Source organism: Tamandua tetradactyla, chromosome 8 (genome assembly GCF_023851605.1).
Source record: "Tamandua tetradactyla isolate mTamTet1 chromosome 8, mTamTet1.pri, whole genome shotgun sequence".
Classification (NCBI taxonomy): Eukaryota; Metazoa; Chordata; class Mammalia; order Pilosa; family Myrmecophagidae; genus Tamandua; species Tamandua tetradactyla.
The window spans coordinates 73,003,709-73,028,074 of NC_135334.1; the positions used below are offsets into that span (position 1 = coordinate 73,003,709).

At 35.6% G+C, this 24,366-nt stretch overlaps 1 protein-coding gene across 4 annotated transcripts in view; it reads left to right on the forward strand.

The window, feature by feature from the left end:
* Positions 1-24,366, forward strand: part of FCHSD2 (FCH and double SH3 domains 2) — a 456,625-nt gene that overhangs the window by 77,972 nt on the left and 354,287 nt on the right. For 3 of the 4 annotated variants that reach the window (XM_077113662.1, XM_077113660.1, XM_077113661.1), the window contains exon 3: positions 17,922-17,967. The exons of the other annotated variant lie outside the window; for it this stretch is intronic. In XM_077113662.1, coding sequence (XP_076969777.1) covers positions 17,922-17,967 — 46 coding nt within the window. The remainder of the gene's footprint in view (positions 1-17,921; positions 17,968-24,366) is intronic. 4 annotated transcript variants of the gene reach the window in all.

Genomic DNA, 24,366 nt, shown 5'->3' on the forward strand with positions numbered 1-24,366 from the left:
TGGCTCTGTCCAAAATGGTTCCCTCTTAAAGGGCTCCAGGATGCAACCCTACCTTGAATGGTGGAGACACATCTCCATGGAAACCATCTAATCAAAAGTTACCACTCACAATTGGATGAGTCACATCTCCTTGGAAGCAATCAAAAAGCAATGTTATTTTTAAACTTTTTTTTATTGTACGCTATAACATATATACAAAGCAAAGAAAGAAAAAAGCAATAGTTTTCAAAGCACTCTTCAACAAGTGGTTACAGGACAGATCCCAGAGTTTGTCATGGGCTACCATACCATCATCTCAGATTTTTCCTTCTAGCTGCCCTAGAACATTGGAGGCTAGAAAGAATATATATATATATTATCATCACTTTTTTTTTTTTGTGAAAAGTAGCAGTTATGTAAAAAAAGCAATAAATTTCAAAGCACAGCACAACAATTAGTTGTAGAAAGATTTCAGAATTTGGTATGGGTTACAATTCCACAATTTTATGTTTTTATTTCTAGCTGCTCTAAGATACTGGAGACTGAAAGAAATATCGGTATAATGACTCAGCAGTTGTACTCATTTGCTAACCTCTAATTTCTCTGTATATCTCCACCATCACCTTTAATCTTTCTCCAGTTCTTTAGGGGTATTTGGGCTATGCCCATTCTACCTTTTTCATGTTGGAAAGGCTGTCAATAATTAGGGGTAGGGAGAGGGAACTAGCTGATGTTCTGGAAAGGCTGGCCTCTCTAGGTTTCAGGACTTATCTGGTCCAGAGACCCATCTGGATCCCACCCAGCAATATTGAATGTGGATTAAAGGACATGACTTTTCTTGGGTCCATAATAGCTTCAAACTGGCACATCAGAGTTAAAAAACAAACAAACCCAACTGGTCCGTATGGATACAGATTGTGATCTTGAGTTCACCTGTCTCAGGAGCTAACCTATTGAGTTATTTAATCTGAATTTATGGAGAGTCTGAAACCTGATTATATGATCACTACTCATTCATTCATACATTCATATAGCAAACATTTATTGGTTTTCTACGGTGTGTCATTTACCGTGCCAGACATATAAATACTAAGATACTAAGCATACCTATAGCCCTCAGGCAGTTCCACAAGTAATTCACAAATAATAACAATATTTGCAATAGGTGCCGTGTTAGAAGATTCTGGAGGACCTCAGAGGAGGTGTATTTAAATCACAAGTGGAATCCATGCAAACTTTTCAGAGAATGTCATGCTTAAGCTAAGTTTTGAAGGATGAATAAGAGTTAGGCCAATAATGGGGAAGGGAATTCCAAGCTGAAAGAAACATGTAGAAGCATGGGCCTTCTCATTATTTAAGAAAACTTCAGGCTTTAAATACAGCTGGAGTCTTGATGTACATGAGGGAGCAGAGAAAGGTGAAGCCATACTAGCAGGCAGGTCCTAATAGTCATCTACTTCTTTTTTTTCAAATTTTTTTACATGGGCAGGCACCGGGAACCGAACCCGGGTCCTCTGGCATGGCAGGCAAGCATTCTTGCCTGCTGAGCCACCGTGGCCCGCCCAGTCATCTACTTCTTATATCATGTTAAGGAATTTAGATTTTTACCCTGAGGGTGATGAGGAGCAATTTCAGAAATATTAATAGGAAAAATTAACTCTGAACTTTAGATTTTATTAAATAATTAGTCCTTGCAATGATTTATTCTTGTTCCTGTTTCTATGGTATGGAATTTGCATTTTTATTCATATAAGTGAATATTAGATTAAAATTAGTTCTTTTATATTTTAATTTTTCTAATTATAGAATAATAGATTGTTATTGGAAAAAAACATAAGAACTATAGAAAATGAGTCCTAATCATCTCCTTTACCCAACAGTAACAATTAGAGAGTATATATGTATATATATATATATTTTTTTCATTTTCATGATTTTTTTTTTTTTACATAGGCAGGCATTGGGAGTTGAACCCAGGTCTCCGGCATGGCAGGCAGGAACCCGGCCACTGAGCCACCATTGTCTGCCCTCATGATTGTTTTTAATGCCACATTTATTTCATTGGAACTGTAAAATAGCTTTTCTTTTAATTTCCTGAACCAAGGGAAGTATTTTAAATGTCAAAATAGACATGCTGAATATGATTTAGGATATAAGCACCAAAAACCTAAAAAGTTTACAGAAATTGTTTAAACATGTAAGATGCATATACTCATTAACTACATTCAGTATGAAGGAAGAAACTACCATAAAGCTCATTAATAGTTAAGACATGCCTGAATATCTTCTAATTTGGTTTACTGCAAAGTAACTAATACTGTTTTTAGTTTCTTATACAAGCCACCTAAAATTTCAATTCAAAATTTAAGTGCTGCCTTATGTTGTGAATGGCAGTTTGATCACTGAATTTGTTTACATTCCTGTTTAATATACTTGATACCACTATAGGTACTTAATGCGCTAAAAGAAAAAGAAAAACAAAACAAACACTGCTTAAATCATTTAGTGAACATCTGAAGCTAACAAAAATGTTAGATCCCTCTTCTGTATGTTTATATATAATTGGATATAATGCCATTTGTAGAATAAAATTGTTTTTTAAATGCTATAATTATTCCTCTGAGTAGTTAGCACTTCTAAATATGTCATTATAGCTTCAGGCAGAGAATGATATTATGAAGTCAGATGAAGTAAATATGGAATCAAAATTACTCTGATATTAAAGCATACCCTCACTGTAAATCACATAGTCAATACTGATAATTAAATGAGGAAAATATATGCCAATATTGTTCTAAATATACTGGCACAGTCGCCCAGTTTGACCTAGTAAGGTCAGGTAGGGCACTTGGCCTGCTGCCCCATTTCTGTGGCATTGCCACCTCCAGCCCTGCTCAGAATAGCTTTTTCTCCCCCCTTTTCTGAATAACTTTAATAAAATCAAGTTACTCACATTGCTCATGCAAAATCCACCAAGCTGTAGTTCTTAACACCATTTACATTTATATATTTATTTTGCTTTTTTTTTTTTAACATGGGCAGGCACCGGGAATCAAACCCGGGTCCTCGGGCATGGCAGGCAAGCACTCTTACCTGCTGAGCCACCGTGGCCCGCCCTATATATTTATTTTGTACTGTTTACATGGAAAAAAGATTTTGTTATACTTTTCATATATCTTATATAAACTTTTCTTATCAAATATTTTATTTCTAGTTTTCTTGTGATGAGGGGTAGGGAAGCTAAAGACTAAGAAAAGAGGTACATCAGGAGAGTCAGACTGTAAAGTAATGTTATCCGCAAACAAACTAGCCAAATATCTTTTTAATTTCAAAGACACTGTCATCAAAAGGCAATATGTATATAAAGGAAAATATAGCCCACTTCCTAAAATCCGTATTATTCCATGGTCAGTTGTCACAGCAACCAGTACATATATCCATAGATGTGGCAAATACTTTTTGTCAAAATACTTTTCACAATCTGTTTTCTTTAGTTATCTGTTGAGTATGCTGCTAGAATTAATGACAGTTCCATAGCAGTCTAAGTCTAAACATTGTATTATTAAGGAAAGGTGCTTAGAAATAGTTCAGTGATTTGCTTATTATGATGTCTATTTACAAAGGTAACTATGTTAGCAATAAATAACCCCAATATCAAAAGAGATAATGTTCATGCACACACAGATGGCTGTATGCTCTTAAAATATTTACACGAAGTTTTTTTGTTACAGCTTTCCCATTAATAGTCAAAGTGCACTTCCTTCAATTTTCTCCACATTTCCTTTAGTCTTGCTTCTGGTGGATGCATCCTTCCATTTCTGCAACTTCAGGCCATCCTTCATATTCGTTTGTGTCCTTACTGTTCTTAATGTGTTGTTCATAAGGACTTTTAGTCTTTATGCCTTTTCCACCACAGAAGACCAGTTGTCTCTGAAGCCAAGATTATTAATAGATATACTCCCCAAGTCAGCAATGAGTTGCCATGCCTCATTATTGAGTTTGGTTGCTCCATCATCATATGTTCCCATTAAGACTGTTGTACCATTTTGTATGGACTTCAGAAACTCAGTAAATGGTGTCACATCTCCCCACATGTCAATATATTTAGTGTCTAATATTTCTCCTGTATATCCATTTTCTAAGACAACATGCTCCTCCTGAACATGGAGGGGAGGGCCCCACCCTCCCCAAACATTGGGATGGTTGCCAGGTTCTTTGAAAACGCTATGGCACTGACTCCACCCTCTTAAAGTGCTGGGGTGGTGGCCAGACTCTCCATTATACTCAGGGTATAGTTTCCACCCTCTCCTAGCATTGGGGTTGTTGCACTATTCCTGAACAATGGGGTGGAAAACCCACCCTCTCCAAGTGCTAGGGGAGACTCACCCTTGCCACATACATGGTGGGCCCATTCTTTTGGCCTGACAAGATGTCTCCAGTCCATACCTGAACTTCTATGGTTCTGCCCTTAAAGTGATTTGTTTTCTTCAGTATGTCCCTTTTGGTTCAGGCTGGGTAAGGTTCTATTCAAGTAGATCTTGCAAAAAACTTGTGGAGTTCTCTTTTCCCCCAGCATGGACAGGTTTTGGGAATCAAACCAGTGTCTCTGGCATGGCAGGCGAGAATTCTGCCACTGAGCCACCATTGCCCGCCTGTGTTTTTTTTTGTTTGTTTGTTTTTTGTTTTTTAATGTAGTTCACAGGGGTCCAAATCAGACAAAAGAATGTTCCACAGATCCATTTAGATTAGTACACTTCCAATCCTGACTTCCACAGAAATTAATGACTGGATCCATGGTCTGTTAAACCGTCACATGGAGCTTTACTCTCTGGGGAGTTGCTTTCCAAAATTTCTCATATCATCTATTTCTAATTTCTTTGTATCTGGGAGTTTAATTCTCAGCTTATCCTGTTCCTCTCACAGTTCACTATAAGCTGCAAGGAGAAACCAGGCTGTATTTTCCTCTTTTAGCTTGGAAATTTCTTCAGCTAAATATCCAAGTTCATTGCTTTTAAACTCTGTCTTCTACTAGTCAACAGAACTCAATTTTGCAAAGTTCTCTTCATTTTAAAACAGGAATTGCCGTTCCTCCAGTTTTCAATAATACAGTCATCATTTCGATCCAAGGCATCCATATTTCTGCCAACAGTCTCTTCAGAGCAATGTAGGCCTTTTCAATGAAGCACTTCACAATTCATCCAGCCTCCACCCATTACTCTATTTTATAACCATTTCTACATTTTTGGTATTTGTAATAGCAGCACCCCACTTCTTGTACCAAGATCCATTTTCATTTCCTAGGCTGCTTAAACAAGACATGAAATGGGTTTGATTAAGTAGTGAGAATTTATTCACTAATGGTTTTGAGGCTGGGAAAATGTCCAAGTCAAAGCGTTAATGAAGCAATGCTTTCTCCCTGAACACTGTGGTATTCTGTGACTGGCTGCCTGTGATCCTTGGTTCCACTGTCACATGGCAAGGCACATGCTAGTGTCTCTTAATCTCTTCCTTCTCGTCCAAGTTCCTTTTCAGCTTTTTGCTTCCTGTATTTGTTTTTTTAATGCAATTTTTAAATGATATAGTCACACACCATACAATTTATCCAAAATATATAGTCAGTGGCTCACAGTATCATCAAATAATTGTGCGTTCATCACCACAATCAATTTTAGAACATTTTTGTAACTAAAAAAAAGGATAAAGAAAAACTCAGAATATCCATACCCCTTATACCCCCCATTATTGACCCCTAGCATTGATGTGGTATATCTGTTACTGTTGATGAAAGATTATTAAGTTATTACTGTTAACTATAGTCTATAGTTTGCAATAGGTACATTTTTTCCCCACGTAGTTTGCAATAGGTACATTTTTTCCCACTCTGTTGTTAACACTTTGTAACCTGTGTTTTTCCCTCTGTCTGAATGTCATTCTCTTGTAAAGTACTCTAGTAACAGGATTAAGATCCATACTGATTGAGGTGAGATGCACTTTAATTGAAGTAACCTCATTAAAGGGTCCTACTTACAGTGGATTTACACCCGCTGGAATGGATTAAATTTTTGAACATGTTTTTCTGGGGATACATACAGCTTCAAACTGCCACAATACTACTTACAATTATCCCATCTACCATTAAATAATTTTTTGTATAATGGTTTAGTATCATTTACCCTACTTGATATCTGTCTTATTCACTGCTATTTCATCAGTACCTATACAGTGTCTGACCTATGTTATCCAGTAAGTAAGTATTTACTGTATGAATTAGTTGAGAATGTCTTTCTATACTAGTACTATGGACCTACCATGTTCTTTTTAATGCTTATATTTGATTATTCTGGATGGATGTTATATAATTTATTTTGAAAGGTTAGTTTATTTTATTTACTAGGAGCAAGGGAAGGTAGCACAAGCGTTAGTTTATTTTATTTACTAGGAGCAAGGGAAGGTAGCACAACCAAGCTCCACTGTGGTTTTAATCAACAAATTTGGATGGCAGAATATGAGCTCTGAGCACAGATAAACCCAGAGAAGCAGAAAATTAACCCTGAGGTCTATCCCTGCAGAGAGGAGATGGGGCTGACAAAGGAAAATAAAAAGGAGGCTTTTGGAATTGGCTGAGCTCAGAGTACCTGAAAAGGGCTGTGTCCTAAGAAAGGGTACCAACTAGGTACCAACTCCAATTTCTGGCTGGTGAAACTTGGGGGCTGGGAATTGGCTCTGAAAAAGGATTTTATTTTAATTTTTCCTTTTTAAAAGTATTCTAAGTAGCTCATTAGAGAAAGCCTCAGGCATTTTCAATTGTCAGCACTGACCCAAGCAAGTGTAGAGTTAAGACAGGTTTGAGAGACAAGGTAACAAGTCAGGTGAAGGAGATAATTCCCTTAAGGGCATGTCTTCCCCAAGAGAAAATGGGTGGGGCCCAGCTCAAGTGGCTGCCCTCCATATAATTCATACCCAGGGGCTGGGAATCAGAATCCACGTAAACTTCTCTTCCACCTCAGCCTCTGTCTCAGCCATACCCTGAGCAGGTTTAGATTTAAAGGCTCCACACTATTGTAGGCTAGTGGGGAGCTGTGGCTGACAAGCACCTCCTGCTGGGCAGAGTAGGAAAAGCACAGAGTCTGGAGTCTCCATAGGAAAGTCGGTCAACTTGCTGAGACTCATCCTTAGAGAAACTTAATACTGATTACACCCTCCTTCTGAGACCTTGACTTGCATTATCTGTGAAGATCTGATTAGGGTCTATCATATCTTGGAAATCCCTCCTCCAATAAAGATTCCATATATGCAGGGAAAGAACCAGAAAAACAGGAGTTGAAAAATTCTGATCAGTTAAAGAGAAGCTATACTAGAGGTCCAGAATATGTTGAACTGACTGCCAGAGAACAGATAGCGAACAAAGTGAACCAACAAGAAAAACCCTAGGTAAAGGAGTGAAAACAACCTCCAGAATAAAATAATCAAAGAAATTGATGCCTAGACAGCAACAAAAAGTATGAGCCATACTAGGGAAAACAAGGGTATAGCTCAGTCAAAGGAACAAATTAATACTTTAAATGAGATACAGGAGTTGAAACAACTAATTAAAGATGTTCAGACCAGCATGCTAAATCAATTCAAAAATGAAATCAGTGAGTTAAGGGAAGATGTGTGCTCTAGTTTGCTAGTTGCCAGAATGCAATATACCAGAAATGGAATGGCTTTTTAAAAAGGGGAATTTAATAAGTTACAAGTTTACAGTTCTAAAACCATGAAAATGTCCCAATTGAAGCAAGTCTATAGAAATGTCCAATGTAAAGCATCCAGGGAAAGATACCTTGATTCAAGAAGGTTGGTGAGGTTCAGGGTTTCTCTGTCAAGTGGAAAGTCACATGACAAATATGGTCAGGGTTTCTTTCTATCTGGAAAGGCACATGGCGAACACTGCATCTTCTGCTAGCTTCCTCTCCAGCTCCCTGGGAGGCACTTTCCTTCTTTATCTCCAAAAGTCACTGGCTGGCCATGGCTCTGTGGTGTTCTCTGCTCTGTCAGAATCTCCAGTTTTCCCCAAAATGTTTCCTCTTTTATAGGATTTCAGTAAACTAATCAAGACCCACCCAAATGGGTGGAGTTTTGTCTCCATAATCAAGCCTAATACCCACAATTGATTAAGTCGCATCTCCATGGAGATAACTTAATCAAGATTCCAGCCTAGTGCTGAATAGGGTTTAGAAGAAACCATTGCTTCCACAAGATTGATTAGGATTAAAATATGGCTTTTCTAGGGTGCATAAATCCTTTCAAACTGGCACGTTGTGCTAAAAGAGATGACGGATATAAAGAAAACATTCGGTAAACATAAAAAAAAACCTTGGAAAATTGAAAAAACAAATGGCAGGACCTATGGGAATAAGAGGCACAATAGAAGAGATGAAAAATACAATGGGGACTTAAAGCAGCAGATTTGAAGAGGCAGAAGGAAGGATTAGTGAACTAGATGACAGGACATCTGAAATCCTACACACGAAAGAACAGATGAGAAAAAATGAAAAAATATAAGCAGGGTCTCAGGGAATTGAATGATAACATGAAGGACATGAATATATGTGTTATGGATGTCCCAGAAGGAGAAGAGAAGGGAAAAGGAGGAGAAAGAATAATGGAGGAAATAATAACTGAAAATTTCCCATTTCTTATGGAAGACATAAAATTATAGATCTAAGAAGTGCAGCATACCCCAAACAGAACAGATCCAAATAGACCTACTCCCAAGACATTTACTAATCAGATTGTCAAATGTCAAAGACAAAGAGAGAACTTTGAAATCAAAAAGAGAAGTTATCCATCACATACAAGGGAAGCTCGATAAGACTCTATGTGTATTTTTCAGCAGAGACCATGGAGGTGTGAAGGCAGTGGTATGGTATATTTAAGCAACTAAAAGAAAAATTGCCAGCCAAGAATTCTGTATCTGGCAAAACTGTCCTTCAAAAATGAGGTAGAGTTTAAAATATTTCAGACAAACAGACACTGAGAGAACTTGGGAACAAGAAAACTGCTCTACAAGAAATACGAAAAGGAGTGCTACAGACAGATAGGAAAAGACAGAAGAGAGCGGTCTGGAGAAGAATGTAGAAATGAAGTCTATCAGTAAGGGTAAAAAAAGAGAGAGAGAGAAAGATATGATGTGTCAAAATAAAGTCCTGATGCATGCCACAACGTGGATGAACTTTGAGGACATTATGTTGAATGAAATTAGCCAGAAACAAAAGGACAAATACTGAGTTGTCTCACTAATCTGAAGTAACACTAGAGTTGAAGCTAAGAACACAGGTTGAGTTAGAAAGAGGACAGAGAGTGGGCATTTGATGCTGAGGAAGTACAACATATTCATCAGGGTTGGTTGTAAAGATTCAGAAATGGATAGTACAATACTATCTGATGGCAGCACAATATTGTAAGTACACTGAACAATGTTGAGTGTAACTATGGTTGAAAGGGAAAATCTACTGGCATGTATGACCCCAGAAGAAAAGACAGAAGAAAAAACTGGGACTTTATAACTTATTGAAACCTATAGTGGACAATGATGTTGATAAAATGTACAAATATAAGGATGTTTTTTACATGAGAGAGAACAAATGAATGTCAACAGAGAAAGCTGTTGAAAATGGACTGGTGTATGGAAAAAAATGCAATCAATGCAAACTAGGGTCTATAATTAACAGTAACATTGTAGAATGCTTTCCTTGAATGTAACAAAGCTAAATGTCAGTAAGAGGGGGATATAGGGAGGGATATGTATTCTTGGTGGTGGTGGTGTTTTGCCTTTTTATTTTATATTTCATTTCTCCCCCTCTTTGCAGAAGAAATGGAAATATACTCATAGATTGTGGTGGTGAATGCATAATTTTATGATCATACTGGGAGCCATTGATTGTTTACTGAGGATGGATTGCATGGTGTGTGAATAAAACTGTTTAAAAAATAGAAAGATACAAGTGCTAGAGAAAATGTGGATTGAGATGTACCTGTTCACTGTTGATAGGAAAGTAGGGTGGTACAGCCCCTCAAGAGGGCAGTGTGGTAGTTCCACAGGAATCTAAGTATAGAGTTGTTGTGTGATCCTGCAATCCCGTTATTAGGTATATACTTGGAAGAACTGAAAGCAGGAACACAAATGGACATTTGCACACTGGTATTTATGGTGACAGTGTTCATGATTTACAATGGATGGAGGTGGCCTAAGTGTTCATGGATTGATGAGTGAAGGGCTAACTGTAGTGTATTCATATAATGGAATATTAAGCAGCTACAAGAAGGAAGGAAGTGTGAGGCATGCAAATAAGTGAATGAACCTGAGTGTATGTTGAGTGCAATAAGCCAGAAACAAATAATGCCTCACTAATAATATACACTAACTATAATTTTCAAACTCTGAGAATTGAATTCAAGAGCAATAGTTATCAGGGGAAGGTTTATTGTAAAGGTTCCTAGATTGTAAGGTCTTAGAACAGTCATAACTATACCTGAGTTGTAACTTTTATTTCTAAATTCTGAGATGCTGAGCATTTTGTGTATAACCTGGTCATTCCCTGGAACTTTGGGTATCCGTGTAACACCTGAGACTCAGAGTTAGAGTTCTGTAGCAATGAAAGTCAGCATTACCCCATATACAACTGTTAAAAAAGATGATTAGACTTTAATTAGAGATGTGAATGAAGCTGATGTGGTTAGGACTAAGGTAAATCAGACTAAAGGTAAAGGATGATACTGACTGTATTTTAAACTTCAGTTTCTATGTGAGACCAGAAGAAGAGGTGTTTGTTTGGAACAAAATTTATATTTTCTGTAGTACACAATCTAATTAACATGTATGTTCAGTTTATTTGCGCACCATAACTAGTTGAAACCTTGAATAGGGAATGAGATTTGTTGGTTTGTACAGGTTAGTGTGATACCCTGATGTACTCCAGAGTAATCTGGGCAGAAGATAAAGTATTTGCAAAGTCCCTTGAGGGACTGGGGAAAACTGTGGAAATATTAAACTTCTATACATGTGGAAGATCTGAAATTCTTGCAAGCGTTGGGGACTGCTTAATTTAATAGGCCAAGCCCTCAGTCTTGAGGCTTGCCCTTATGAAATTTCTTCCTGCAAAGAAGAAGTTAAGCCTAATTATAGTTATATCTTAAGAGTCACCTCCAGAGAACCTCTTTTGTTGCTCATATTTGGCCTCTCTGTCTAAGCCAACCCTGCAGGTAAACTCATTGCCTTCCCCCTCTGCATGAGACATGACTCCCAGGAGTATAAATCTCCCTGGCAATGTGGGACATGACATCTAGGAATGGTACTGGCCCTGGTATCATGGGATTGAGAAAGAGTTCTTGACCAAAAAGGGGAAGAGAAATGAGACAATATAAGGCTTCAGTGGCTGAGAAATTTCAAATAGGGTCAAGAGGTCATCTGGACTTTATTTTTATGCATTAATACATATTTCTTTTCAGTGTTTGGTATATTGGAGTAACTAGAGGGAAATGTCTGAAGCTGTTGAACAGTAATCCATTAGCCTTGATTTCTGAAGATTTTATAATTATATAGCTTTTACGTTGTGATTGTGTGATTGTGAAAACCTTGTTACTGACACTTCTTTTATCCAGTATATGGACAGATGAGTAAGAAAATAAAGACAATAAATAAATAAATATATGGGGGGAAATAGGGGCTATGGGATGTTTTGGGTACTCTTTACTTTTATTTTTATTCTTTTAAAATTGTTTTTGGAGTAATTAGATGTTCAAAAATTGATTGTGGTGATGAAGGCACAACTACATGAAGATACCGTGAACCACTGATTATATACTTGGGATAATTATATGGTATGTGGATATATCTCAAAATTACCTTTAAAAAGGGGGAAAGAAAAGAATAATTTTCCATTCTGTGGATATACCACATTTGTTTACCCATTCATGTGTTTTTTTTTTAATTTTTAAAATTAATTTTAAATTTAAAAATATGACAACAAAGAACCACAAATATTTTTAATATATAATCATTCCGTTCTACATATATAATCAATAGTTCACAATATCATCACATAGTTGCATATTCATCATCGTGATCATTTCTTAAAACATTTGCATCAATTCAGAAAAAGAAATAAAAGGTAACATAAAAAGAAATAAAATGAAAACAGAAAAAAAATTATACATACCATACCCCTTATTCCTCCCTTTCATTGATCACTAGCATTTCAAACTGAATTTATTTTAACATTTGTTCCCCTTATTATTTAATTTTATTCCATATGTTCTACTCATCTGTTGACAAGGTAGATAAAAGGAGCATCAGACACAAGGTTTTCACAATCAACAGTCACATTGTGAAAGCTATATCATTATACAATCATCATCAACAAACATGGCTACTGGAAGACAGCTCTACATTTTTAGGCAGTTCCCTCCAGCTGCTCCATTACATCTTGAATAACAAGGTGATATCTACTTAATGCATAAAAATAACCTCCAGGATAACCTCTTGACTCTGGAATCTCTCAGCCACTGACACTTTATTTTGTTTCACTCTTCCCCCTTTTGGTCGAGAAGGTTTTCTCAATCCCTTGATGCTGAGTCTCAGCTCATTCTAGGGTTTTTCTCAATCCCTTCATGCTGAGTCTCTACTCATTCTAGGATTTCTGTCCCATGTTGACAGGAAGGTCCACACTCCTGGGAGTCATGTCCCACATAGACAGGGGGACGGTGGTGAGTTTGCTTGTTGTGTTGGCTGGAGAGAGAGGCCACATCTGAGCAACAAAAGAAGTTCTCTTGGGGGTAACTCTTAGGCCTAATTTTAAGTAGGCTTGACCTATCCCTTGTGGGGTTAAGTTTCATATGGACAACCCCCAAGACTGGGGGCTCAGCCTATATTTTGATTGTCCACACTGCTTGTGAGAATATCAAGAATTCAACTTGGGGAGGTTGAATTTTCCCCCATTCTCACCATTCCCCAAAGGGGACTTTGCAAATACTTTTCCGCTCACTGATCAAATCACTCTGGGATTCATCGGGGCATCACTCTGGACAAACCAACAAAATCTCATGTCCTACCCAAGGTTCCATGTACTTATGTTGTTCAACCAAGCTATCTGCATAAGTTATATTAGGAAATGCACTAGTCAATATATAAATTTTGTACCAAATAAACATTTTTTGCTTTAGTCTCACACATAAGTTGAAATTTTAAAATATTAATTACCATCTATTTTCAGCATCCTGCAGTAATGACATTCCTTTGTTCTTCGTCATGCAAAAACATTTTTTAAATTTGTACATTAAGTCACTATCATTATACACTCTAGGTAATCCTAGATTATACCATCTCAATCTTTATTGTCTATGTTTCTTTCTGATTTCATTTGTGCCCCCAGCCCTCTTCCCTCTATCATTCTCACATGCAACTTCATTCTGTTTTAACATAATTGTATTACAGTTAGGTAGTATTGTGCTGTCCATTTCTGAGTTTTTTACATTCAGTCCTGTTGCACAATCTGTATCCCTTCAGCTCCAATTGCCCAGTATCTTACCCTATTTCTATCTCCTGATGGTCTCTGTTACCAATGAAATTCTCCAAGTTTATTCACTAATGTCAGTTCATATCAGTGAGACCATACAATATTTGTTCTTTTGTTTCTGGCTAATCTCACTCAGCATAATGTCTGTAAGGTCCATTCATGTTGTTACATACTTCATAACTTTATTCTGTCTTACAGCTGCATAATATTCCATCATATGTATATACCACAGTTTGTTTAGCCACCTGTCTGTTGATGGACATTTTGGCTGTTTCCATCTCTTGGTAATTGTAAATAATGCTGCTATAAACATTGGTGTGCCAATGTCCATTTGTGTCCTTGCCCTCATATCCTTTGAGTGGAGATAGCACATAGATGGGTCCCATTCCCTAATCCATTCTGCCAGTCCATATCCCCCGATTGGGAAGCTTAATCCATCAACATTTAGTTTTATTACTGCCCAGGCAGTACCCTCCTCTACCATTTTGCCTTTTGGCTTTTATATGTCCTTCTAATTTTCCTTCTTTTTACCTTTATTCATAGTCTTCTTTCCTACACTCTTCTCCACACCTCTCTCTTCTGCCTTCATATCTGTCTCTAGTGCTCCCTTTAGTATTTCTTGCAGAGCTGGTCTCTTGGTCACAAATTCTCTCAGTGATTTTTAGTCTGAAAATGTTTTAATTTCTCCCTCATTTTTGAAGGACAATTTTGCTGGATATAGAATTCTTGGTTGGCAGTTTTTCTCTTTTAATAATTTAAATATACCATCCCACTGTCTTCTTGCCTCCATGGTTTCTGCTGAGAAATCTACGCATAGTCTTATTGGGCTTTCCTTGTATGTTATGGATTGCTTTTCTCTTGCTGCTTCCAAGATTCTCTCTTTCTCTTTGACCTCTGACATTCTGATTATTAAATGTCTTGGAGTATGTCTATTTGGATCTATTCTCTTTGGGGTATGCTGTATTTCTTGGATCTGCAATTTTAAGTCTTTCATAAGAGTTGGGAAATTTTCAGTGATAATTTCCTCCATTAGTTTTTCTCCTCCTTTTCCCTTGTCTTCTACTTCTGGGACACCCACAACATGTATATTTGTGTGCTTCATATTGTCCTTCAATTCCCTGAGTCCCTGCTCATATTTTCCAATTTTTTTTCCCTATAGTTTCTGTTTCTTGTCAGATTTCAGATATTCCGTCCTCCAGCTCACTAATCCTATGTTCTGTCTCTCGAAATCTACCATTGTAGGTTTCCATTGTTTTTTCATCTCCTCTACCATGATTTGTTTTTTTCAGACTTTCAATTTCTTCTTTGTGTTCATTTCTTTCCTTCTTTATATCCTCCCTCAGTTCATTGATTTGATTTTTGGTGAGGTTTTCCATGTCTGTTTGTATATTCTGAATTAATTGTTTCAGCTCCTGTATGTCATTTGAATTGTTGGTTTGTTCCTTTGACTGGGCCATGTCTTCAGTTTTCCTAGTGTGGTTTGTTATTTTTTTGCTTGTGTCTAGGCATTTAATTACCTTAATTAGTTTATTCTGGAGATTGCTTTCACTTCTTTTACCTAGAGTTTTCTTGCTGGATGAATTTGTTGTCTGTCTGTTCTTTGACATTCTGTTCAGCTTTATCTGGACCTCTAGCTTAGGTTTTGTTTAACAGAGGAGAATTTTTCAGTTCTTGTTTCTTACCCTGCTGTATGGTGCCTTCCCCCCACCCCACACACCCACACTTAGGAGGGTCTACTTAGATATTATAGACCCCGGCTGGATTTTCCCAGACCATACTGGCCTCCCATCAGGAGGAAAGAGTCACCTGCATCGGTTTTCCCTGAGGGTGAGACCCAGCAGGTTGGAAGACTTTCCTGTGAAGTCTCTGGACTCTGTTTTTCGTATTCTGCCCAGTACATGGCGCTTGTCTGCCTGCGGGTCCCACCAGCATAAGATGATGCGGTACCTTTAACTTTGGCAGCCTCTCCCTGCTGGGGGCGTGGTGGAGACATCTGAGAGGTTGTAGGCTGGTTTTAATGGCTTCAAATTACCAAACCCTGGGGTCTTAATTCCTTGAGGGAGGGATTTCACCTGAGTTGGGCTTCACCCCTCCACTGGGGAAGGCAAAGTTTCCAGACAAGCTCTCAAACAACCTTGTTTCTGTCTATGTCTGGGGCAGTTGCAGCCTGAGAATTCCTGCCGCTGAATCCAGAGGCACTTTTCCCAGAATATATAGATTCATTTTCAGATTTTTTCAGTGGTGAAAGTATGAACTAGTTCATTTTAATTAATATCTTTTGCCTGGGTATTTAAAGTATTGGAAAAATAACAAGATTGGTAGCTGTAGTCATATTAATTTCTAAGTCCAATTTTACAAAAACAACATGAGTATAAAGGAGTTGCATGTATTTATTTATGTGTGTCCAATTTCTTTGTCTATTTATTTATCAAAAGTAAGGATGTAACTTTTTTCAAATATAATACATATTCTTACTAAAGCATCAGAAAATATACAAAACAAAAACAAAAGAAGGAAGTGAAAGCCTATAATTCCCCTATCCAGAGAGAATTTAGTATTAATATTATGAAATATATATATAATATATATTCCATACTTCTACTACTAATATATTAGTAATAATAATAATGTAATAGGAATAGCAATATGTAATATATGTATATAAAAGTATATATAGTAATAATATATTAGTATTTGGAATATTTTCTACTCTGTAATTGGGTATATTATATATGTTATTGTATATATGTTGCAGATTGTATATATTACATGTATGTATATATATATGTATATGCAGTTATATGTTTTTTTCTTAATGAGAGTAACACATTACATTTTAAAGGACTGTGTTAAATGTTTCTAATCTGAAGGGCCCCCAAGAAAATGGTTTGCTTAACTCTTTTTTTTTAATTTACAATTCATATTTATAATATATTATTCATACAATTAGTAAGTAAATAGATAATAGGAATTGGCGTCCAACAATTCATGGATTTCTCTGTCAGTTGAAAGTCAGGGAGGGTTTGCACAGGCAGTGTGATAAGGCTGAAAAATAGGAAAATTGAACACTAAAATGTTATTGTGATTTAAGGGACAATTTAAATACTTAACTCTTGACTCATTGAAGACATTTATTATATATAGTCTTTTTGTTGTTGTTCATTTAATGTACCCTTAAATAAGCATGAATATTTGGTTTAGTATATAGTGTGATTATTTTTCTTTTGGTTATTTTCAGTTTTAAGGAATCAGTTATTTTCTGAAAGCAAATGTAGTAAGATCTTAATTATCTTTCTTATAAAAATAAAGTCATATTGGTAAATATAAACAATTTTTAAATTACGAGTTTTGGGTTATTGCCTTTTGAAATATTTCAGCTCTTTTCTTAGTATTTTTTTCACTCCTTACTCTGCTATATCTACCTCAGTGAAGTTTTTTTTTTTTTCCTCTCTGTTTGGCATGGGCAGGCATGGGGAATCAAACCCGGGTCTCTCGCGTGGTAGGCATGAACGCTGCCTGCTGAGCCACTGTGGCCCACCCTGTGACATGCTTTTAAGAGCACAGATATCTGGCATATAAAGTTCTGTAAACTCAGAGTATCTAAAATAAATTATGAAAATTACCTTGTATTGCTTCTGCGATGTGTATGGGATGTAAGATAAACTATTATTTTATATGCTGTTAAGAAAGTAGAAAATACTACAAATCATAATTAAAAGATTCAGTCCAGTATCAGAAATGTTAAAATGTGAAAACTATGTACCTGAGAATCTATGAAATATAGTTCAAGTAGGCAAAAGGTGCTATCTTATCACAGCTTCTAGTAGCTTAGTACTTTATTTTGTAACTCTTGTAAGACTGTGATGTAGGAAATGATTTGAAAATTTTCATGTTGAGAAGCTGATCAACTTTTTTATCTTGTTTTTTATAGTTACTTCTTTGTTGGTTGTTAATTCAAAAATATTTTTATTGCCTCCAGTGTACAAGCCATATTAGTCATAGCACTTGACATTTAGATAACTTTTACTGTGTGCTGGAACTGTTTTAGCACTTTGTATGTTTTAATTAGCTAAATATTTCAGTGTCCTTATTAGGGTGAGTACTGTTATTATCTACAGTATACCAAAATAGAAACAGACGCACAGAGAAATCATGCAATTTGACTTAGGTCGTATAGCCAGAACATGGTAGAACAGGAATTTAAACATAAATGATCTGATTCTACTATCAATGCTTATATAAATATTCCTAGCACATAAAAATTAGTAAAATATAGTCCCTTCCTTCACACAGCTGAGCACCAGGCAGTATTTGAAGTTGTGTGATAAATTTACATGGTATTAAGTTAGTACACTTTTTGTAATGAGTGTTTTTTTGTGTTTTTAGGACATTCAGTCAGAAAAAGGCTGCTATTGAAAGAGAATATGCACAGGTAAGCTTTGAAATGGAAGTCCCCATTCTAAGTATACCTGTTTTCCTTGGATGAAGGGCAGAAATTGTTGTTGGAGAGAAGCCTCGGTATCCCCACATCCTCCTTGTGGTGATCTCCTTTTGTCTGATCCCCTTTTTGCTCCTTTTGAATCTTAAGGTGAGGAGTCAAGTTGTTCCTTACACAAAGAAGTTCTTATTTTTTAAAAAATTTTTTAATTTTAATTAATTAATTTTTTTGCATGGGCCAAATACTGGAAATTGAACCTGGGTCTCTGGCATGGCAGGCGAGAACTCTGCTTGCTGAGCCACCATGGACAGCCCAAAGTTTTTATTTATTTATTTATTTTAACAAAGATTTTGAGAGGAGAGAAAATGCTTCTAGGGGTATTATCAATATTAAGTATTTATAAGTATAAATAATAAATTCATATTTAAAAGTATATTTATTCATTCTCATATGCATGATTCTCTGCAGCATTACGAAAGCTTAATTTTAATTTTTGCTCAATCAGCCCTTTTTTTTTTTATTAGGACCCAGTTGATAAGAGAGTAGTATGCTTTCAATGGATGGTTTGGAGCTACTTCTAGGGAAATTAAAGTGTTTCCTTCTTTTATTTTAATTAGAAACTTATTTTCTCCCAGATAGCTAGATGTGTCAGGAAAACAATTATATATATATCATTTTGTGGATGCGTAAGAATTAATAATACTCTTCTTTGTATAAAAGCATTTTAACAAAATTTGGATATTTTGACCCTTACAAACTGTTATTTTCTATGTGTAAAAGAGTTCTAAATTTGTTTCCCATCCTAAACTATAAAAGTAGTATTTATAGCAAAATTTAGAAATACAGAAAAGCACAAGAAGGAAAATAAAAATCAACATCCAGTATATGCTCTGCATGGTAACCATAATTGCCACTGTTGTTCTTATGATAATTCGTGAGTTTGGGGATGATTTTCTTTTCTTGTGCTTTATCGGGTTTTGGTTTTAGTTTTATTCTAATTTCATTACAATTAATTGGGTAGGTTTCTATCTTTAATTGATAGTTTTATAAGAGTATTGTTTATTTCTTGAAAGCGAGAAATAACTCAGACTAATTCAGTGAATAGTTTTTGACTGTCTGTTATGTCTTAGATGCTTTATATGATGAATAGCAGTTCTAATATTCATGTCAAATCTTTTTATGCATATATAATAAATACTAAAAATGATAGCTAATATTTATTGAATTCTTACACTGTGCCAAGTACATTGCTGAGTATTTTACAGATGTTATCTGTCTTAACTCTTTCAGTAACCATGTGGAATAGGGACTTATGATACCCTTTATAGATGTTGTAATGTATATAATTATATAACATATGAATATTTATTAAATTGGTATTATAGTCTATGATATTTTAAAAAATTAATAAAAAGTGAACATACACAAACCATGTTTCTGTAATATGGCTAATTCGCCAGAAGAATATGTTCATGATGAAAAATATAAAATAGTACATTAAAATTATGTGGAAAGTAGTATGCCTTTGCCCCAATCCAGTCTCCTTCCTAAGAGAAAAGATGAAAATTGATCTTTATTTCGATGTTTCTGGTGATTTATTTCCATATCTTTAAATAATGGGATTAATTAACATCCTTAACCTGTCAACTCAGGACATTATCACTTGATTACTTCTTAATAATAAATGAGAAATTAGCTTATTTAGCTCCTTTTAATATAATTATGGCTCTGTTTTAGTGATTTTACTACTTTTGTAACTTTAAGTAATATATTTAAACTTCTATCTCTTATTCTGTCAAATATGTATGCATTATATATGTGTAGGTATATTTTATATGTGCATAGATATTTAAGTGGGATTACAGTTTACAGAGCAATTGAATTTACTGTTGAAACATTTCTTTAACTGCTATCAAATAGAGTATACTTGGTCTTGTTTATACAATACTCTATAATAATGTATATAAATTGTAAAAGATATTTAATAATATATATTACAAAATTTCGTAGAGTAATCATATTCAGAAATTAAAATGTTCTCGTGTCTTTCTGCTTGGGATAATTAAGCACATTTATGGAGAGCCAGTTAGATGATTCTTCTTGTTACTATCATCACATTTGTCTTTTAGATGATTTTTCTCAGTTGTCCTTACTCTTCAGTGTTTCCCAATTTATTTTTCAATTTATTTCCTGAGGATATAAACACATCTCTTTTTATGCTCTGGTGTAATAGCCTGAACAGTCCTTTTACATCTTGTCAATAAGAGGGAAATGCTTAAAATAATAGTCACATTCTGTGAATTTTGCTGGTATGCACTGACTATTTCAAGCTTATCTTGCCTTCCCTGTTGGGGGAAACTCTCGCATTGGGTGGTTAGGGTGTGGAGAGAGAGAACAGCTGTTCTATTTAAATTATTTTTTGCTCTTTTTTTCATTGGCTCGATGCAGAGTTGAAACTTTAGGGACTGAATTTTTTTTTTTTTTATTAATTAAGGGAAAAAAAGAAATTAACACAACATTTAGAAATCATACCATTCTACATATGCAATCAGTAATTCTTAACATCATCACATAGATGCATGATCATCGTTTCTTAGTACATTTGCATCGGTTTAGAGGAACTAGCAACACAACAGAAAAAGATATAGAGTGTTAATATAGAGAAAAGAAATAAAAGTAATAATAATAGTAAAAAAAACAAACAAACAAAAACAAAAAACAAAAAAAAACCAAAGCAAAAAAAACCCTATAGCTCAGATGCAGCTTCATTCAGTGTTTTAAAATGATTACTTTACACTTAGGTATTATTGTGCTGTCCATTTTTGAGTTTTTGTATCCAATCCTGTTGCACAGTCTGTATACCTTCAGCTCCAATTACCCATTATCTTACCCTGTTTCTAACTCCTGCAGGACTCTCTTACCAATGACATATTCCAAGTTTATTCTCGAATGTCGGTTCACATCAGTGGGACCATACAGTATTTGTCCTTTAGTTTTTGGCTGGACTCACTCAGCGTAATGTTCTCTAGGTCCATCCATGTTATTACATGCTTCATAAGTTTATCTTGTCTTAAAGCTGCAGATATTCCATCGTATGTATATACCACAGTTTGTTTAGCAATTCTTCTGTTGATGGACATTTTGGCTGTTTCCATCTCTTTGCAATTGTAAATAACGCTGCTATAAACATTGGTGTGCAAATGTCCGTTTGTGTCTTTGCCCTTAAGTCCTTTGAGTAGATACCTAGCAATGGTATTGCTGGGTCGTATGGCAATTCTATATTCAGCTTTTTGAGGAACCGCCAAACTGCCTTCCACAGTGGTTGCACCATTTGACATTCCCACCAACAGTGGATAAGTGTGCCTCTTTCTCCGCATCCTCTCCAGCACTTGTCATTTTCTGTTTTGTTGATAATGGCCATTCTGGTGGGTGTGAGATGAAATCTCATTGTGGTTTTGATTTGCATTTCTCTAATGGCCAGGGACATTGAGCATCTCTTCATGTGCCTCTTGGCCATCCGTATTTCCTCTTCTGGTAGGTGTCTGTTCAAGTCTTTTTCCCATTTTGTAATTGTGTTGGCTGTCTTTTTGTTGTTGAGTTGAACAATCTCTTTATAAATTCTGGATACTAGACCTTTATCTGATATGTCATTTCCAAATATTATCTCCCATTGTGTAGGCTGTCTTTCTACTTTCTTGATGAAGTTCTTTGATGCACAAAAGTGTTTAATTTTGAGGAGCTCCCATTTATTTATTTCCTTCTTCAGTGCTCTTGTTTTAGGTTTAAGGTCCATAAAACCGCCTCCAATTGTAAGATTCATAAGATATCTCCCTACATTTTCCTCTGACTGTTTTATGGTCTTAGACCTAATGTTTAGATCTTTGATCCATTTTGAGTTAACTTTTGTATAAGGTGTGAGATACGTGTCTTCTTTCATTCTTTTGCATATGGATATCCAGTTTTCTAGGCACCATTTATTGAAGAGACTGTTCTGTCCCAGGTGAGTTGGCTTGACTGCCTTATCAAAGATCAAATGTCCATAGATGAGAGGGTCTATATCTGAGCACTCTATTCGATTCCATTGGTCGATATATCTATCTTTATGCCAATACCATGCTGTTTTGACCACTGTGGCTTCATAATATGCCTTAAAGTCCAGCAGCGCGAGACCTCCAGCTTCGTTTTTTTACCTCAAGATGTTTTTAGCAATTTGGGGCAACCTGCCCTTCCAGATAAATTTGCTTATTGGTTTTTCTAATTCTGAAAAATAAGTTGTTGGGATTTTGATTGGTATTGCATTGAATCTGTAGATCAGTTTAGGTAGGATTGACATTTTAATTATATTTAGTCTTCCAATCCATGAACACGGTATGCCCTTCCATCTATTTAAGTCTTCTGTGATTTCTTTTAGCAGTTTTTTGTAGTTTTCTTTATATAGGTTTTTGTCTCTAGTTAAATTTATTCCTAGGTATTTTATTCTTTTAGTTGCGATTGTAAATGGGATTCGTTTCTTGATTTCCCCCTCAGCTTGTTCATTACTAGTTTATAGAAATGCTACAGATTTTTGAATGTTGATCTTGTAACCTGCTACTTTGCTGTACTCATTTATTAGCTCTAGTAGTTTTGTTGTGGATTTTTCCAGGTTTTTGATGTATAGTATCATATCGTCTGCAAACAGTGATAGTTTTACTTCTTCCTTTCCAATTTTGATGCCTTGTATTTTTTTTCTTGTCTAATTGCTCTGGCTAGAACCTCCAACACAATGTTGAATAATAGTGGTGATAGTGGACATCCCTGTCTTGTTCCTGATCTTAGGGGGAAAGTTTTCAATTTTTCCCCATTGAGGATGATATTAGCTGTGGGTTTTTCATATATTCCCTCTATCATTTTAAGGAAGTTCCCTTGTATTCCTATCTTTTGAAGTGTTTTCAACAGGAAAGGATGTTGAATCTTGTCAAATGCCTTCTCTGCATCAATTGAGATGATCATGTGATTTTTCTGCTTTGATTTGTTGATATGGTGTATTACATTAATTGATTTTCTTATGTTGAACCATCCTTGCATACCTGGGATGAATCCTACTTGGTCATGATGTATAATTCTTTTAATGTGTTGTTAGATATGATTTGCTAGAATTTTATTGAGGATTTTTGCATCTATATTCATTAGAGAGATTGGTCTGTAATTTTCTTTTTTTGTAATATCTTTGCCTGGTTTTGGTATGAGGGTGATGTTGGCTTCATAGAATGAATTAGGTAGTTTTCCCTCCACTTCGATTATTTTCAAGAGTTTGAGGAGAGTTGGTACTAATTCTTTCTGGAATGTTTGATAGAATTCACATGTGAAGCCATCTGGTCCTGGACTTTTCTTTTTAGGGAGCTTTTGAATGACTAATTCAATCTCTTTACTTGTGATTGGTTTGTTGAGGTCATCTAGTTCTTCTTGAGTCAAAGTTGGTTGTTCATGTCTTTCCAGGAACCCGTCCATTTCATCTAAGTTGTTGTATTTATTAGCGTAAAGTTGTTCATAGTATCCTGGTATTACCTCATTTATTTCTGTGAGGTCAGTAGTTATGTCTCCTCTTCTATTTCTGATCTTATTTATTTGCATCCTCTCTCTTCTTCCTTTTGTCAATCTTGCTAAAGGCCCATCAATCTTATTGATTTTCTCATAGAACCAACTTCTGGTCTTATTGATTTTCTCTATTGTTTTCATGTTTTCAATTTCATTTATTTCTGCTCTAATCTTTGTTATTTCTTTCCTTTTGCTTGCTTTGGGATTAGTTTGCTGTTCTTTCTCCAGTTCTTCCAAGTGGGCAGTTAATTCCTGCATTTTTGCCTTTTCTTCTTTTCTGATATAGGCATTTAGGGCAATAAGTTTCCCTCTTAGCACTGCCTTTGCTGCGTCCCATAGGTTTTGATATGTTGTGTTTTCGTTTTCATTCGCCTCGAGGTATTTACTAATTTCTCTTGCAATTTCTTCTTTGACCCACTCGTTGTTTAAGAGTGTGTTGTTGAGCCTCCACGTATTTGTGAATTTTCTGGCACTCCGTCTATTATTGATTTCCAACTTCATTCCTTTATGATCCGAGAAAGTGTTGTATATGATTTCTATCTTTTTAAATTTGTTAAGACTTGCTTTGTGACCCAGCATATGGTCTATCTTTGAGAATGATCCATGAGCACTTGAGAAAAAGGTGTATCCTGCTGTTGTAGGATGTAATGTCCTATAAATGTCTGTTAAGTCTAGCTCATTTATAGTAATATTCAGATTCTCTATTTCTTTATTGATCCTCTGTCTAGATGTTCTGTCCATTGATGAGAGTGGTGAATTGAAGTCTCCAACTATTATGGTATATGTGTCTATTTCCCTTTTCAGTGTTTGCAGTGTATT